This window comes from Polypterus senegalus, chromosome 6, assembly GCF_016835505.1.
Source record: "Polypterus senegalus isolate Bchr_013 chromosome 6, ASM1683550v1, whole genome shotgun sequence".
Taxonomy (NCBI): Eukaryota; Metazoa; Chordata; class Cladistia; order Polypteriformes; family Polypteridae; genus Polypterus; species Polypterus senegalus.
The window spans coordinates 23,646,514-23,665,351 of NC_053159.1; the positions used below are offsets into that span (position 1 = coordinate 23,646,514).

General features: G+C 43.8%; 1 protein-coding gene across 1 annotated transcript in view; it reads right to left on the reverse strand.

Annotated features, from left to right (window-relative positions):
• Nucleotides 1-1,086: 1,086 nt before the first annotated feature.
• The window catches only part of LOC120530503 (tumor necrosis factor receptor superfamily member 9-like), a 38,245-nt gene continuing 20,493 nt past the window's right edge, over nt 1,087-18,838 (reverse strand). Inside the window, exons 5-7 of the mRNA XM_039754935.1 lie at nt 17,900-17,973; nt 12,351-12,479; nt 1,087-1,955 (exon numbers count right to left, since the gene is read on the reverse strand). Of these exons, the coding sequence (XP_039610869.1) occupies nt 1,816-1,955; nt 12,351-12,479; nt 17,900-17,973 (343 nt within the window). The 3' untranslated portion in view covers nt 1,087-1,815. The remainder of the gene's footprint in view (nt 1,956-12,350; nt 12,480-17,899; nt 17,974-18,838) is intronic.

An 18,838-nucleotide genomic window follows, 5' to 3' on the forward strand; every position in this document is an offset into this window, starting at 1 on the left:
GGCTCCTGTCATGGGCAAGATAGGCAGCAGCTACCGTAAAATTTGTTTCTTCTGCTACTGCCTCCGGTAATGCACCTCTCCTTCCTGATCAGTTCATTCAGATATCTTCCCTCAGCAGACCCCAGTGATGTACAGGGTACTTTGCTAAAATAATGGTCATAAATTTTACTATGTCGGGAGAGGGTGAATTGGAAGGCCTAATGACATTTATTGCTTGAGGGTTGTCCAGAGTCTCTAGAATCACCGATGTGGAGGATTCACCCTTCGGGGTGTCAACTGGAGTTTGATCTTTACCCAAAGAGGAGCACATGGTTTGTTAGACGATGGAATATGATGGACGAGAAAGATTTTTTTATATATATTGTTTGCTCTGAGAGATTAGGGGCAGCACGGTGATGACCTCAAAGCCTTAGGAGTTCAGGTCGTGCAGCTTTCTGTTTTGGAGTTTATGCGTTGTACATGATGGATTTTCTTCACTAGATACTCAAGTTTTATTCCATATCTGTAAGGCATTCAGGTGAGGACAGCTAGTGACTCTAAATTTCTGAGTTAGTGTGTCCTGTAAAGCACTGGCACAAATGGTAACCAGTGTTGCAGTGATGGCCCACCCCAAACCATTATTAGAGTAAATGGCAGGGAGTGTGGCATAGTGGTTAAGGCTTTGGTTCAGATCCAGCTACTGACACTGTATGACCCTGAGTAAATCACTTCACCTGTCTGTGCTCTTACTGGAAAACCAAAAGAAATGCACTCAGCTGCTGCAAACCACCTAGGATAAAGGTGCCAGTCGAATAAGAAATAATGACAATAAAGTGGATGAATGGAGAAGTGGTGGCTGGCACATTACATGGGGCCGTGCTTCACTGCCTATGGCATCTTCATGATTTACAGTATACAACAACAACAACATTTATTTATATAGCACACTTTCATACAAAAAAATGTAGCTCAAAGTGCTTTACATAATGAAGAATAGAAGAATAAAAGACACGGTAAGAAAATAAAACAAGTCAACATTAATTAACATAGAATAACAGTAAGGTCCGATGGCCAGGGTGGACAGAAAAAAAAAAAAAAACTCCAGACGGCTGGAGAAAAAAAAATAAAATCTGCAGGGATTCCAGGCTACGAGACCGCCCAGTCAACTCTGGGCAGACCCTTACCCTGCCCCACTAACACACATCAATCAATACCATTTTCATATCACTTGAATTGGAATCTACTGTGTATGAAACCAATTGAGCCACCACAAGCCTCTTTGTGCTCACTCCATTGCAAAGTGCTGCTAAAAGGCACATATTTAATGTATTCTATTAGCACATGTACTTGCATTATATTATTACTATTACCTTAGAATATGGTGTGACGTGGATGGATAGGATTAGAAATGTGTACATTGAAATGTATACAGCAAAACCCTTCAAAAATGAAAAGAATCCATGTTGGCAATGTCAATAATGACACCGTAAATAAAGAAATAGACAAAAGGACGGTGAGTTAAATAAAATATCTTTAAACCGCATAATAACATTTATGCACAAATAAAAAAAAACGGAAAAGCATGTCCACTGTGGAGATGGCCTGGCCTCCCACTCCTTGGGGTTTTTCGTAATAAATAAGTGCAATAAATACAAACACGATGTGCCCAAGAAACTGGCACCGACCTCTGTGCTTCTCCAGATATGGCATTGCAGGATACCTGCCTGGCACTTGGTCACGACATCCCTGCTCCACTGAGTCCCCTTCGGGATCCAGAGAAGGCCAGTCACGTTGAGCCCGCTGGTCGAAACTGCCCTTCGCAAGTCGACGGCACACTCACGTCAGCTTCAGGGTGAGGTCAGTGTCCTTGAGGCTATTCTCCTGCACTGGTTTACCCCCATTTTCTTCTTGTGATAAGCAGCAGTAGTAATCATCCTGCTGTGCTGGCTCTTTGATGAGGGGATCGGGCTTGATGGCTGAAAAGAGATGAGAAGTCGCGGTTATCTGTTTGAGTTGTAAGTCAATATGCCCCTGTGCCAGGTAGGTGCCACCTGGCTAACGCTTATGTCTCTCTTGGACTCTGGAGATGGTGTGGGCTCTGGTGTGGATGTTAGGGGGAGACCTTCTCAGCTACACTATAACAAGACTATTTTTCATTTTCCCAAATACCTTTTTAGAGGTTCCTTCCTTTTCAATGCAAACAATAAAGCAAAGTTCCACCATTTCAGCATTTCTTCTCAGACTGACTTGGCTGGCTGAGGCAGAGGGTCATCTTTTCAAGCTGAGTCTGGAGATACTTCTGCTACAATGATATCACATCCAGAGAGTACCTCCAGGTCACGTGGAACTTCCATGTGACAGGAGAGCCTCTTCGCCCTGGCAGCTAGCTACAAATCCCATGCAGCCCTACCACCATGCATGAGAGGGGCTGCCATCCACCATACTGGAGAACATATGGGCTTGAGAAGAGCGTCTCCCGCTGGCCGTCCATTATGACGGCTTCCCAGCCAGGAAAGGGAGCTCTATTCATCCCAGCCAAGATATCACTCCTTCCATGCCCTCCATTACCTCTTTGAGGGCTGAATATTTTTTCCAGTTTTCAGAAAAGCTCACAGAGCAATGGTTTCACACATAAATCAATATAAATTGTCTTTTGCTGCATGCCGTGGCTGCTGTCAGTGCCCATTAGGCGTCTCTGGCAGCAGAAGCTGCACAGGGGCAGCTCAATGACCAGCAGGAATATGCGGTGGGCCGGCTTGCCTGGCTGTCTTCACGCAGCAGTAGCAGTGTGACACAATCTGGTTTGTACCTCTTGTGATTGTAAGAGGCGGCCCTCCCAGGTGAACGCTGGCATAGGTGCATTAGCTACACGGAGATGTTCAGCACCACGATCATCTGACGCTGGCCCCTCACTTTCGTTTCCGATCTCCAGATCACCTATATCAAAACCCAACAACTCAGAGTCCAACGCAAAAAGCCATCCACAGAGTATTTAGCTTTGTGCATTCGCTTTGGTCTTTCGCCAGATGTCGATGCTATTGGAGGGATTGTTTGCTCTTTTCGCTACTCATGCATGCGCAGGAAACCTCGGTCAAATGAACAAAGCTAACTTTAAAGAAAGTTGGACTAAAACAGAATGGCGAGTTTTGTCACTGTTTGCAGCTGATTATCGTCCTCTACCCCTGAATTTCGACAAAAGTTGACATCCACCCTGAAGGAGTTACTCCAGAAGGACGCTAACCTAGGCATCTGTCTTCCCAGAATGCACTTCTCTCTTTCACAGGACATAGGCAGCCAGGGGTCAGACATATGAAGCTACTGAGTGTTTTATGGGGACCTACTTAATGATGCACCAGGTGGACCAGAAAATGTCTTACACCCATATTCATATACCTTCGTTCTATTCCCCATCTCAGGACAGAGGAAGGCCCACTCGGAGATGGCTGATGTCTCTCCTGCCCTCTTCATTCTGATCAGAGCAGCACAGGCGGACACAACTCCAGCAGAGCAGCACTATTTCATTATTCTTACAACAATTTCCTTCCTTCCCTGACAGGGACACCTTTTCCTTTTCATTTGCCTGCCAAGTTTATAACACCACCAAATAACTCACTGGCTAACCAGAGCGAGACACCATAAGATGCAGGATGGCTGCTGCTGAGTCTTTTTCTAAAGTCATTTTGGATTTTGAATTTCTTGGAAGATGCTAATATACATACAGTGGACTTAAGAAGACTTCAGACCCCATCACTTTCTGCACCCTTGATTTCGATGTAGCTTTAATTTCAAATGGATACGTTTGCTATTTTTGGCCACTTATCTACAACCAATAACTCATAATGACTAAATATTTTCAGAAAGGTTTGCAAATGTATTAAAATTTTTAAAATTGAAACCTCTCATTCGTGTCAGTATTTGGACCGTTTGTGTGAAACTCCAGATTGTGTTCCGGCGCCTCCTGTTCACTGAGCCCTGAGATGTTTCGAGAACTTGATTGGAGTCCACCTGTGGCACATTGAAATGACTGGACATCATTTAGAAAGGCACACACTTGTGTATTAAAAGTCCCACAATTCACGCTGCATGTCAGGGCAAAAGCCCAGCCATGAAGTCCAAGGAACTTCACGATCAACTTGAGGTGAGGTGTAGATCAGGGCAAGGAGATCAAACCATTTCTAAAGCTCTACAAGTTTCCAGGAGCACAGCAGCCTCAATCATTGTGAAAAAGAAGGAGCTTGGAACCACCAGGACTCTTCCTAGAGTTGGCCATGCAGCCAAACTGAGCAACTGGGCAAGAAGAGATGTGGCCAGGCACCCAGTTCTAACCAGTCTGATGAGATGGGATAACCTGTCAGAGGAACAACCATCTCATGCCATCAATTAGGAGTCTATGGTGGAATAGCGAAATCAAAGCCACTCCAGATTTAAAGATGTTTGAAGAACTCTGAGAGAAGAAGGAAAAAGATTCTTTGGCCTGATGAGATAAAAACTGAACACCTTCAGCAGAAAACACTTAAAGCAGGACTGCACTCACTGAAGAACAATGCACCATGGCGGAAGGGGATATCACCCTGCGTCAGCGTCCGTGTGCCATACTGAAGCACTAAAGAATGTAACAGTGTAGGCCAGCTGGCATACCAAGCTTATGGAGGGCCTATAAAGCGCTATATCTGGGGAAGACCAAATATCGATCATCTCTTGCCTAATGCCTTCTATATGGTGAAGCATAAATGGCGCTGGCGTCATGCAATGGAGTGTTTCTCAACAGCTGGGACCTTGAGACTGGTAAGAATTGAAAGAAGGATGAATGTGGCCAATACAGAGAGGTCCTTGAAGAAAACCTGCTCCAGAGTTCCCATGACCTGAGACCTGGGCACCAGTTTACCTTTCAGCCTGACAATAATCCAACATAGTGTATACAGTCAATACAATACTGGAGTGGGGTGTCCTTGAGTGGCCTAACCAAAGTCCAGAATTAAGCCCTATAAAGCATCATTGGAAAGACCTGAAGATGGCCGCTTATCATCCCATCTAATAGAACTTGAGAGGATCTGCCAAGAAAAATTAGATAAATTGGCCAAATCCAGGTGTGCAAACCTTAGAGAAATTTATCCAGTTTGACTCAGAGCTAGACATTGCTGCCATAGAGGCTTCTACAAAATGCTGAATTAAAGGTCTGAATACTTGCATTATATGAATGAGAGATTTTAGGCTTTGCAAACCTTTCTGTAAACATGATTTTACTTTGTCATTATGGGTTACTGAGCGTAGATTAATGGGCCCAAATGGGAAAATGTACTGCACCCATTTGAAATTAAATCTGCAACACAATAACAGGTGCCGAAAATGAAGAGGTTTGAACACTTTCTCAATCCACTATACATATATAGCGTCTTTCAAACGATTCAAAACTAAGAGTTGCTGTTTACATGAACCTGAATAACCCGGTTATTCATGGAAACCTGGTTTCTAAAATGTCATGCAGACCGTATTCCAGTGAAAGAATCCAAGATTATTGGTCTCTGAGCACTAGGTTATCAGACATTGATTCCTCTGTGAGTAACCTGCTTATGTAAACCCTTAACTGGCTTACAGTTTTATAGCCTGCTTATGTCTGCTGCACTCTTTGCCTGCTCGGCTTTGTGTCACTTTCAGTGGCCACATGTAGAAGTGTCTACAAAGGTAAATTTCCTGAAGCAAACGCTCAGGTGATCAGATTAGTTTTTGAAAGTGATGGGGTCTGAATACTTTCTGAATCCACTGTAAATTAAACATGTAATCGATGAAAGGATGGCACAATAGTGAAGGCTGCAGCATCACACATCTACAAACACGATTCTGTTCCTGGGCAGGTCACTCTGAGCATAACAGGCTACTGTCCCACCCCCAACAGCAAAGGTCTTCTGTTTCCTCACAGGTCCTGAATGTCCTGACCTTTACCCCAGCACTACTCTACAAATTGCCATCAATGAATCACTCAGTGGCTGGACCCACATTGGGAAATTTCTACCCGTCTGTCACAAGACTGTGCGTTTACTCCTCGCTGAATCTCACATCAAGGCACACGTCTCTTCTACAGGGGCTGAGGGGGCTGCAGCAGCTCAGATAAGGGCTGTGCTCATCTCCGCCCACTTCTGTAAAGCCCAGTGAGGACGTAAATTTGCTGGATCTCCCTTCAGGAGGGCGTTAAGACAACTGGAGTGCCCCCCGATGTGTGCCTTCTAGCCAGTCAGGTCTGTTAACAGTTCAGTATATGCTGTGTGTCTCTGCTACTCTGGTGTGAACAACTTGCCTCATTGAAAATATAAAACATGAGGAAGCTGGCAGTGGTTTTGGGGTATTAACCACTGGAATGAACTTGGGGAGATTTTCAGGGTAGAGAAAGGGATGGACAGGTTGATGGACTCCGTTAAAATGGCTGACTCCAGATTCTGGCCTGCATGATCTTCTCTCGGCCCACACTTATAGTCACTGACCTGAAGTCTGAATCTGACTGGGGACCCCAATGGGCCAGGGGTTTTGAGGAAGTCTTCTCTGCAAACCTCTCTTTGTCAAGCTAACTAAGATGCAGTCCTCTGCGGACCTTCTCCTCTCATTGACTTATTTTGTTTCTCTGGTTTTGCTTCTGCGGTTACCTTTTTGGAATCCATTAGCCACTGAAGGTTTTTTGCAAGCAGAGATGTGTAGAAAGCAAACATCCCGATAGCAATCTGCAGTTTCCTAGAAGCCACACCAAGTAACAACTGCGGTATTTCCTGTCAAGGGCAGATCTCCAGCTCAACTGTGTTTCTGTCAGTGTGCCTACGCACCACTTGATGACTTCAGGCCCCTATGGAAACCTCATGCCACACACACACTTTGCTATACAGCACCTTGGAGAGTGATCTCTGCATCGGATTGATCTTCATTTTCTGTTGATTTGGTCATCACAACGACTCCCCCCGTGCAATCATACCTGCCAGACTGTAACTTTATAACATACAGGGCCTATGAAAAGTGTTCACCCCCTGGGACATTTGCAGATTTTCTTATTATACAACATTGAAACACGGGGGATTATTATTTTTTTTAAATTGAGATCAACAGAAAAATACTCTTTGATGTCAAAGTGAAAAAAGATCTCTGTAAAGTAGTCTAAACAAATCTACTCTCTATATATAAAATCCTAAGCCTAAAAGTGTAACGATTTTATGTGACTTTTTATGTCACGTTTTAAATCTGGCTTATTGTAAAACCTACATATATATGTTTGGTATCATTCTTTTCAGAATTTATCGACCTTTAATGTGATGTCGTTAGATTTTCAGATTCTTATTCCGTTTTTAAATTATAAACTAAAAATGATCAAGAACATCCCGCGAGACGAGAATTTGTGCCAACAGATTTAACCACACCAGGGGTCGGAAATAAAAGACAAAGAGTAGATGACAAAGACAGCTGCTGTACAGGCTTTTAAATGTTTGATCTGCATCTTGCATGGCAGCAGCAGCAAGCCAACAGCTGATCGAGCAAAGAGGAGGTAAAAAAAACCTGTATTTGTTTTCCATTGTGTTACCGTTTAAGAGGGGGTTTCGGAGGATCGACCGTGTCTCCTTGGGGTGCGTTCAGCCCCCCTCTTCACAACGCAAGTGGCAGAGACACAAAGTGTAGACTGGGGAGGATTGGTGAGGGAAGCGAGCAAGCGGTTAAGCCCCCTAGTTACAAATATAAAACACAAAATAATTGATTACATAAGTATTGACCCCCTTTAATATGACACCCCTAAATCCTCACTGGTGCAGCCAACTTGGCTTTAGAAGTTACAGAATGAGTTCAATGGCGGTCACCTGTCTGGGGTTTCAGTTGACTGTCGTATAAATGCACCTCATCTTGAAGGTTCGACTTGTGTTGAATCAGTATGGTGTGCTAACCGACACAATGAAGACCAAAGAACATGCCAAGCAACTCCATGAAAAGAGAACTGAAAAGTCAGAGGATGGAGACAAGGTGCTGACTATACCCTTGGAGTGCAGTTAAATCAGACATGAAGAAATGGAAAGAGTAGGGCAGGGCAGTAAACCTGACTGGAGCAGGTCCTCCACAAAAACCGAGTAATCATTCAAGAAGAAGATGAGTGAGGGAAGCCCACCAAGAGATCAGTGAGAATTCTGAAGAAGTTATGAACTACAATGGAGATTGGAGAGACTGATGCCTGGGTGCTTCAGCAGTTACAACTTTATATGACAGTGGGTGATCGAAAGCCACTGCTAAGGCACATGGGAGACTCTGAAGTCAGCTGGAAGATGGTTCTATGGTCTGATGAGACCAAAACCGTTACGCTGTACATTATTAAAAAACTACCATTCCCATAGTGCAGCATGATGGAGGCAGAATCAGGCTGTGGAGGTATGAACTGACCTACACAATGAATCTCCCATTAAAAGGAGATTGAAGAGAACAAGTCAGGTGATGGAGACAAGAAAATATCCAAATCATTGAATATCTTTGGAGTCCAGTTAAATCAGTGGTTAAGAAAAGGAAATAATATGGCACAGCTGGAAATCTGTTAGACCAGGCCATCCACAAAAACTGAGTAACCATGCAAGAAGATGGTGAATGAGTGAGGCCAGGTCATGACCGGTGGGTTAGTCACCTCCCTGCTGCATAGTCAGAAGGTAACAACTGGTAGGTTTGCCACCCTGGTGGACAATCAGAAGGTCATGACAGGTGGGTTAGCCACCCTGCTGGACAGGTGGAAGGTCACAGTTGGTGGGTTAGTCACCAACCTGCTGAACAGTCAGAAGGTCATGACCAGTGGGTTAGCCACCCTACTGGACAATCAGAGGTTCATGAAGGGTGGCTTAAACACCTTGCTGAATAGTCAGAAGGTCACGACCGGTGGGCTAGTCATCCTGCTGGACAGTCTCAAGGTCACAACTGGTAGGTTGGCCACCCTGATGGACAATCAGAAGGTCATGACTGGTGGGCTAGCTACCCTGCTGAACAGGTAGGCTAGACACTTTGCCGGATAGTCAGAAGGTCACAACAGGTGGGTTAGCCACTCTGCTGGATGGTCAGAGGTCTAGAAAAGATGGGTTAACCACCCTGCTGGATAGTCAGAAGATGATGATGGGTGGGCTAATCACCCTGTTGGATATTCAGAAATTCACGAAAGGTGGGCTAGACACTCTGCTGGATAGTCAGAAGGTCATGTTTTGTGGTTTGCCTTTTGCTTATTTGTACTTTGAGTCCTCTTTTTTTATCTTCCCTCTATTAAATTCATTTTTGCTTTTCACAGATGAGAGCAGGTTCACTCTGAGCACACGTGACAGACGTAAAAGGGTCAGGAGAAGCCCTGGAGAACATTATGTTGTCTATAACATCGTTCAGCATGACGAGTTTGGAGGGGGGTCAATGACGGTCTGGGGAGGCATATCCATGGAGGGACGCATAGACCTCTACAGGCTAGACAATGGCACCTTGACTGCCATTAGGTATCGGGATGAAATCCTTGGACCCATTGTCAGGCCCTATGCTAGTGCAGTGGCTCCTGGGTTCCTCCCGATCTCATGTGGTGGGGGTGCAGGTAGTTCATGGAGGATGAAGGAATTGATACCACTGACTGGCCCCCTAGTTCACTCGCCTGACCTAAATCCAATAGAACACCTCTGGGTGGGACATTATGTTTTGGTCCATCCAACGCTGCCAGGTTGCACCTCAGACTATCCAGGAGCTCAGTGATGCCCTGGTCCAGATCTAGGAGGAGATCTCCCAGGACGCCATCCATCGTCTCATTAGGATGTTGTCAGGCAGGCATACAAGCATGTGGGGGCCATACAAACTACTGAGTACGATTTGGAGTTGCTGCAATGACACTTTGGCCAAATGGACTAGCCTGTCTGCCTGCCGCATCATTTTTTCCCTTTGATTTTTCGGGGTGTCTTTGAATTCAGCCCTCTGTAGGTTGGTCATTTTCATTTCCATCAAACGATGTGTCATCCTTTTGTTCCTAACACATTACCCAGACCAGAGCAGTAGAGATATCTAGCAGGATTTTTCTCCCCATTGAGATCTGATGTGTTTTCAAAGTGTTCCTTTAACTTTTTTGAGCGGTTTTATGTGCATGTGTGCGTGTGTGTGTGTGTGTGTGTGTAAGCCCTGACAAACCATGCCCTTTTTGTCTCTTGACTTACCCCCAGTGTCATGACGCCCAATAATGATTATGGGAACTCACAGACAACGAGCTGAGCTGGGTGGAAGGGTGGCAACGCGTCTGGGAGCTGGAGGATTGGTTTATTGTTTATTATTGTGGTTTTTTGTAATTATATGAGTATTGTGGAGGAGAGTGTGCTTTGTGCACTGTGGCGACAAAATAAAGTCAACTTGAGGACTTTTACCTGGTGTCTGGAGTCGTGGACAGGGGTTCAAGGGAGCGAGGGCGCCCCTATCGTTCACAATATATATATGTTTATGTGTGTGTGTGTAATATACATATATATATATGACAACAACATTCATCACTCACAACAGTGACAAAACAATTACATTGTCAATCAGGTTACGTTATTTTCAAAATGTTTCCTTTTCTTTTTCATTGCTTCTTTAACACACTACTTCTCCGCTGCGAAGCGCGGGTATTTTGCTAGTATATATATATATTTATCTATCCATTCCTAAATAATTAAATGGGCAGGCTATTTCGTGTCAGTGCAATACGCTGCTTGTTAAAACGGATGACTCCCGCTCTTACGTGCAAGTGTGCCTGGATATTATGAACTATCGTATCTGTTCAAGTTCTATTTAAATTTTAAATCTAAGTAATTTTTATTTAGTCGACAGAAATATGTTAAGTAGGAATGTAAGTTAAATTTAGTCATCATTGCATAAATTTTTCTTCACCGTAGAAATTTAAAGACTAAATTCAACTTCCATTCCTACCAAAGATATTTCTGGCGACTAAATAGAACCTATTTATATCCAAATTCGAGCTATTGAGCTGTCGCCTGCCTGCCTACCTGAATAAGTCACCCTCGCTTCGCTCTTATTTTTTTACCGCTCATTTAATCATGACTAGTCGCGGAAAAATTATAAAATGGAAGGGGGATTACACTGAGTATTGCTTTACCAAAACAATTATTGATGGCGAATAAAGTATCCATTATTCATAAAGCTTCAATTGGTGATCTGTTTTCCTGTGTTAACCTCATATTTTTTCATACTTCTTCTCAAATCAAGGGGGTGCGAGGGTAAAATGAAACGCTGATCAATGTAATCGGTGTATCAGGAAATCATGCATTGAGAGAAGTTCCCCTTTGCTTGGAATGCAAAGTGTGATTAAATGCATTATTTTTTAACGCGTTATGGAGCACATGCATCAAAGCTTCTCAGCTGTGCTTGTGCTAAGAAAAGGAAACATTTTAAAAATAACGTAACACGATTGTCAATGTAACCTTTTGTAAGTAGTGTCTGGAGGATTCAGAGTGTGGAGAAACTCTAGAGACAGCGTGTGTATTAACTTGTGGATTTTTCTGTGAGTATTTGGTGGCAGCCTGACAAAGTTGGTTCCGTAAGACTGCGTGCGTTAGCTGCGGAGCTCAGCTCAGAGCGAAATGAGGTGAATGGGAGGGGAGATGATGACGTGACTCTCCCTCCCGCCTTAACTGTCAATCCCCCACAAACACAGTCTCTCGGAATTTGCATAAGCACAGCCCTTCACGTGCAATTTTAACTTAGTTACAAAGTGATCAAAACTCGTTTATATCCTGCGTCCTCTCATTAAACTTGTATCCCGCATTACCCGTGGGCATGACAAATGCCAGCGGCAGCCTGTCTATGAAATTAATTTAAACTTTAGGTTTACACCGTGCTTTGTTTCCGCAGTAGCAGCTCTTATGAATATGCTTGTATGTGTCACTCGCTCGCTTCTTATTGTTTCGCTGCCTTCTCAATTGTATAATGCATGTTTTCTTCAGCGGTTTTTGGAGCTCTTCCTGGTTTTCTACGCACTGCGTTGACAGTCAGTTCACATGAATACGTGGGAGGCGTGATGATGTCATATGAAACTCCATCCCCCACGGCTTTCGAGCTCAACTCCATTACAGTATATAGAGAAAAATAGCTTCCAGTTATGACCATTACGCGTAGAATTTCGAAATGAAACCTGCCCAACTTTTGTAAGTAAGCTGTAAGGAATGAGCCTGCCAAAGCCAAATTTCAGCTTTCTACCTACACGGGAACTTGGAGAATTAGTGATGAGTGAGTGAGTCAGTGAGTGAGTGAATGAGTGAGTCAGTGAGGGCTTTGCCTTTTATTAGTATAGATTAGGAAACACAAAATGGAGAAGATGGATGGATGCTCTTTGCTCAATTGCTTGCTTTGAGCTAAACACTTACCAGGCTTAAAATGAATGGTTTGCTTCTTGCACATGATCCTCCATAGCAGAATGTTGGCAATCAAAATCACTAATGTGATGGTGAAGAGTAAGTAAGCCACCAGCAGAGGTACCTTGGAGTGGCAGGAATCTGGAAGAAGAATCCACATGCAGTTAGTCCTTGAGTTTGGTGAAATGAAGGCAGGCAATGACTCAGTAACACTTTAGTTTAGGTACTGCAAAAACACATCGATTACTCATTTACTCTTAAGGAGCAGGACCGTAACTAACTCTTGTAAAGCATCAGTAGTCCTGATATTCACCGCTGTGCTGTGAGGAGTATTGACATGCAGCTAAAACGAAGTGTTAATATGAAGGATACACAGGTCATTCCACATGAATAAAAAATCAATAAAGAGATCTCCTTAATATCTTTTTGGTTTCTCCTCGACAACAATAAGACCAGAAAGAAATAAAATGGAGACGTCGTCTTTTGTCTCCTGCTTCCCAGATTTTTCTCCTGAGGAAAAAATATTCTACAAGGGTCTCCTGTTGAGTTTCAGCGGAGATCTCAGCAAAGTCACACAATGGGCTCAGATCATCCAAGTAGTGTCTTGACAATTTTTTTGCCATTTGAAAGCACTTGCATTGTGTGTTCTGCTATATCTGGTGAAATGTATGGACAGAGCAATAAAACACTTTACGAGGATTACAAAACTTGTAGATGCCACACGGGCTGGACTGGCATTGTAGCCAGAAGAGGGAATGGTTCTTACCCGGACGGGAGGCTCTTAGAAGGCATCCCAACTAGGGAAGAGAGAGAGGAACCAGACCCAGAAGGGATGGCCGGAATAAACGGACGTACAGCCTGTCGGAAATAGAAGAGGTCACGGGGGACTTGCTGTTCCTGCCAGACGATAGATGGCAGCAGCCCTCCATGAAGGCGCCCATTTGGGAACCAGCATGGAATGCTGGGAGATGTAGTCCGGCAATACAGCCCTGCTGGGGACCATGGGTGTTGCAAGGGGGCGCTGTAGGGAGATGTACTCCCTAATTTATGGGGATCCAGAAGTACTTCCATCCGGCAATAGCCCTGGCACCAGAAGTACTCCATAATAAAATTGGCTGCACTCCCTTATCCAGGTGAGTTGGAGCTGGGAGGACGCAGGGCAACACTCAACTGGAGGAGGGCAATGCGGTGGTAAGAAGAAGAGAGGTATTGTGAGGAGAGACCACCTATGTATTGTGTGCTTGTGATACTTTGTGGAAGTGAATTGAATAAGCCTTCCATTATTTGAACCCGGGACTCTTTGTGTGTTTGTGTTTGGGGGTTTGGGGCTCTCTGAGGCCCTGGTTTCCTTCACAAACTGTAGTCCTTGATTCAGAACAATGCTGTTAGTTGCCCTCATTTATATTGTTGTGCTCCAGTTAGGTCGTACTGATTCAAGAAGACATTGAAGGCAGTGTGTCATAGTGGTTAAGGCTTTGGATTTCAGATCCTGAGGTAGTGGGTGCAAATCCCACTACTGACACCACCAAGTGACTTCATCTGCCTCTGCTCCAATTGGAAAAAACAAAGGAAAGGTAACCGATCAGATCTTGTAAGATACCATGGATAAGGGCATCAGTCCAACCATAAGTAAGAAAAATGTGAAGGCTTGAAAGGGATCATACAAGATGAGCCAGGCTTGTCAAACCAAATTCTCAATTTGGACTCCTTTTTGTTGTCTAAAGCTGTTTCTCCTAAGGAACTTTACAAGAAACATCTGTGACAAAGTTGATTCTTACACGAAACATAAATGAGAGTCTCTGTGAAGTCTTGTGAGCCATCGAAGATCAACCTTTGAACTGTAAAATTTTCTGGTGGGGTGTTACTCAGAGCATTGTGAAAATCATAAGAGCAAGACATTAAAAAAAAGCCTTCTCAAAATGACTGAAAAATAAAAATCAGACTTCAAATTTGTAAAAAAATGCAAAACAAGGTTAAACAGATATAAAGTTAGGTCCATAAATATTTGGACAGAGACAACTTTTTTCTAATTTTGGTTCTGTACATTACCACAATGAATTTTAAAAGAAACAACTCAGATGCAGTTGAAGTGCAGACTTTCAGCTTTAATTCAGTGGGATGAACAAAACGATTGCATTAAATTGTGAGGCAACTAAAGCATTTTTTGAACACAATCCCTTCACTTCAGGGGCTCAGAAGTAATTAGACAATTGACTCAAAGGTTATTTCATGGGCAGATGTGTTCAAGTCCGTTGTTATGTCATTATCAATTGAGCAGATAAAAGGCCTGGAGTTGATTTGTGCTTGCATGTGGAAGATTTTGCTGTGAACAGACAACATGCGGTCAAAGGAGCTCTCCATGCAGGTGAAAGAAGCCATCCTTAAGCTGTGAAAACAGAAAAAACCCATCCGAGAAATTGCTACAATATTACGAGTGGCAAAATCTACAGTTTGGTACATCCTGAGAAAGAAAGCAAGCACTGGTGAACTCAGCAACGCAAAAAGACCTGGACGTCCACAGAAGACAACAGTGGTGGATGATCGCAGAATCATTTCCATGGTGAAGAGAAACCCCTTCACAACAGCCAACCAAGTGAACAACACTCTCTAGGGTGTCGGCGTATCGATATGCAAGTCTACCATAAAGAGAAGAGTACATGAAAGGAAATCCAGAGGGTGCACTGCAAGGTGCCAGCCACTCATAAGCCTCAAAAATAAAAAGGCTAGATTGGACTAAAGAACATCTAAAAAAGCCAGCACAGTTCTGAAAAAACATTCTCTGGACAGATGAAACCAAGATCAACCTCTACCAGAAAGATGAAGGCAAGAAAAAAGTATGGAGAAGGTGTGGAACAGCTCATTATCCAAAGCGCAGCATATCATCTGTAAAATATGGTGGAGGCAGTGTGATGGATTGGACGTGCATGGCTGCCAGTGGCACTGGGACACTCGTGTTTATTGATGATGTGACACAGGACAGAAGAGGCCAAATGAATTCTGAGGTGTTCAGAGACATACTGTCTGCTCAAATCCAGCTAAATGATGTCAAATTGATTGGGCGGCGTTTCATGATACCGATGGACAATGACCCAAAACATACAGCCAAAGCAACCCAGGAGTTTATTAAAGCAAAGAAGTGGAAAATTCTTGAATGGCCAAGTCAGTCACCTGATCTTAACCCAACTGAGCAGGCATTTCACTTGTTGAAGACTAAACTTCGGACAGAAAGGCTCACAAACAAACAGCAACTGAAAGTCTCTGCAGTAAAGGCCTGGCAGAGCATTAAAAAGGAGGAAACCCAGCATCTGGTGATGTCCATGAGTTCAAGACTTCAGACTGGCATTGCCAGCAAAGGGTTTTCAACCAAGTATTAGAAATGAACATTTTATTTCCAGTTATTTAATTTGTCCAATTACTTTTGAGCCCCTGAAATGAAGGAATTGTGTTAAAAAAATACTTTAATTGCCTCACATTTTAATGCAATCGTTTTGTTCACCCCATTGAATTAAAGCTGAGAGTCTGCACTTCAACTGCATCTGAGTTGTTTCACTTAAAATTAATTGTGGTGATGTACAGAACCAAAATTAGAAAAAAGTTGTCTCTGTCCAAATATTTATGGACCTAACTGTGTAAAATGCAGCCTGTCAGGTACCACCAATCACAATTCAGAAATGTATTTGCTTTTGTCACGCCCCCCACATACACAGTACTGTTACTGCAGACCAATAAGAAGATGAGGGGCGCGGGTCTTAGTGCTTTATGCTGTGCCTGTAAGGCAGTTAATATTCTGTTGAATCTCACAAACACTTTAGTAATGACTTTAGCAACAGGGCATAACGCTTATTAAAGTTCAGGTGGTCACAGCAACTCCTGGAGACGAGCACTGGACAGGGAGCCATATCAAGGCAGGACTCCATAACTCTCCTACTCGGACTTTAAAATCAGCTGCTAATCTTTGGGAATGTGCGAGAAAAACCTGAGTTTCTGTATTGAAAACCCACATAGACACAGGGAGGCTGTAGAAACTCCACACAGATATTAACCAATGTTGGGCGTTTGGAGGTCATCTTCAGGACTCTCTTCAGAATAATTAGAATGGTGAACGGGGAAACATGGTCAGTGAGTCTATCTGCCTTTTCTACCTGCAGAGTGGACCCAGGGTCACTCTTGGTGATGATATCCTCAGACCTTCTTCTTCTGCTAAGAATCTTGGTGCCATTTTGGAGTCCTCCCTTTCTTATTCCACCCACATAGATCACATTAAGAAACTTTCTGACTTTCACCTCTGCCATATATCCCATGTTAGCTCATTCCTCCCGAGAAGCTTGGCCATGCTTTTATTACCTCCTGCATTGACTTCTGTAACTCCCTACTGGCAGATGCCCCTTACTAATCTTTTCTCACAGCTCCAGTTGGTTCAGAACTCTGCTGTAAGAGTTGCAATGAACGTCAACACCCAGCCAGCTCCGCCATCACTTAACTTCCTGTGTCTTATAGGACGGAATCCATCCATCCATTATCCAACCCGCTATATCCTAACTACAGGGTCACGGGGGTCTGCTGGAGCCAATCCCCGGCAACACAGGGCGCAAGGCAGGACACAAACCCCGGGCAGGGCACCAGCCCACCACAGTATAGGATGGAATACAAAACTGTATTACTAATCCAAAAAGCTTTACATGGCCTGGCACCAGGATACACCAGTAACCTCCTCCATCTCTACGGTCCTGTCCACCCACTAAGATCTACCAAATCTGGCAATCTTGTAACTGCTATGATTCACCACATTTATAATGATGGGTTAAATACGGATTGCATGTCGACCCCAAACTGCCTTCGGACCCCTTACTGAAAGCCATAGAACGATGGTACCTTTGGCAATGCTTTGTCATCCTTCCTCCTGTTTCATGCTTAGGGACAAATTAAAAGTCCATCATTGTTTTCAGTTGCTGCAGTTCTCCATAAGCTGGGGCTGCAGACTGACAGAAGTACTACTGTGGGGGGCACAAAGGGGCAGACAAGGGTGTTGGATAATGTAGAGCAATGTGATTTGATTCACCAAAAACCCCCTTCATCCTTCAAACCACAGACTGAATCAGAACTTCACACAAGTCTGGTGTCTCCTCTCTGGCCCCTCACCTTCTTCACACCCATCCTATCTATTTAGCAACTCAGTTGTGACGAATATAAAACCCCACCTCCACTCCTGATGCGTGAAACACTCAATTGTGGTGTACCTGCTATGTTAAACTAAACCCTCCATTTCTTGGTCCACTGCACATGTAATACCGTAGGGGATTCAAAGCCCACTCTCCATATGTACACCTCTTGATATTAAAGCAGCCTGGTGACAATGTGATTCACCTCAGGAGGATCTTTAAAGGTGGCCTGACAAGGAGTCTATCCGATACGAGAAGACCAGGGGGTAGCAGGTGGGTGTCTCATCATCATCATCATCGACTTAATGAACTTACCCAAACAACACCCCCCCACACACAACTGAACTGACGTCTCCCACCACAGTCTGGTACTGCACATTGAACAGACAGCCGTCAGCTTACCTTTGTGACATCCGCACTTTGTGTTGTGGGTTCGGTTGCCAGGGGTGATGGTGATAAGATCAAAGGCTTGACAGCTGTCACAAAAGAGGGAAAGAAGAAGAAGAGTCAGAGTGCAATTGTCTGTGGCTGAGAAGATGCTGTCTCTAATGCTTCCCACTTGGCAAAGGAGTAGGGGGGATTTTAACACACCTTATCGCTACTGACCCCGCAATGTCTGACCTCTGCTCGAAGGTCATGAAACTCCTGAGCATCCTCTTGTCCCATAAGAACAAGGTAAAGTCTCACAAGAAGGTGCTGGGGTTGAGATTCTTCTAGAAGGTTCACATGAGTGAAAGCCCCTAAGGGGTGGGCAGTGCAATGTCTGGTCCTTGTGTGCCCGGGACTATACAGTATGTGTGGTCATCATGTGCCCTGGTCTCGACAATATGTGCTGCTTCAGTCTTTTGTTTAACCAACTTTATTCTGTATAGTTTCATTACATGCTGCAAGATGCTGTAAACATGAAATAGTTCATGCACTGTTAATACATATTGTAATGTCCTGGGAAAGTGTGAGAGATGGAGGAATGGAATCCGCCTCTTTACACTGACTGCTGTTGAGCGGCCCTGAAAAGGAACTTTTGGCTTCTTCAGCAGCCCAAATGGATTGAAAAAGCCAATCCATCCCTATGTTTAGTCATACATGCCACCCTACTCCACCTCTCTCTCTGCCAAGAGGCAAGCCATGTGCCACACTTTTCTCTGGTTCCTTGAGCCGACCTATAGATATCTATATCTATAGATAGATAGATAGATAGATAGATAGATAGATAGATAGATAGATAGATAGATAGATAGATAGATAGATAGATAGATAGATGTGAAAGGCACTATATAATACACAAGAGATAGATAGATAGATAGATAGATAGATAGATAGATAGATAGATAGAAAGGTGCT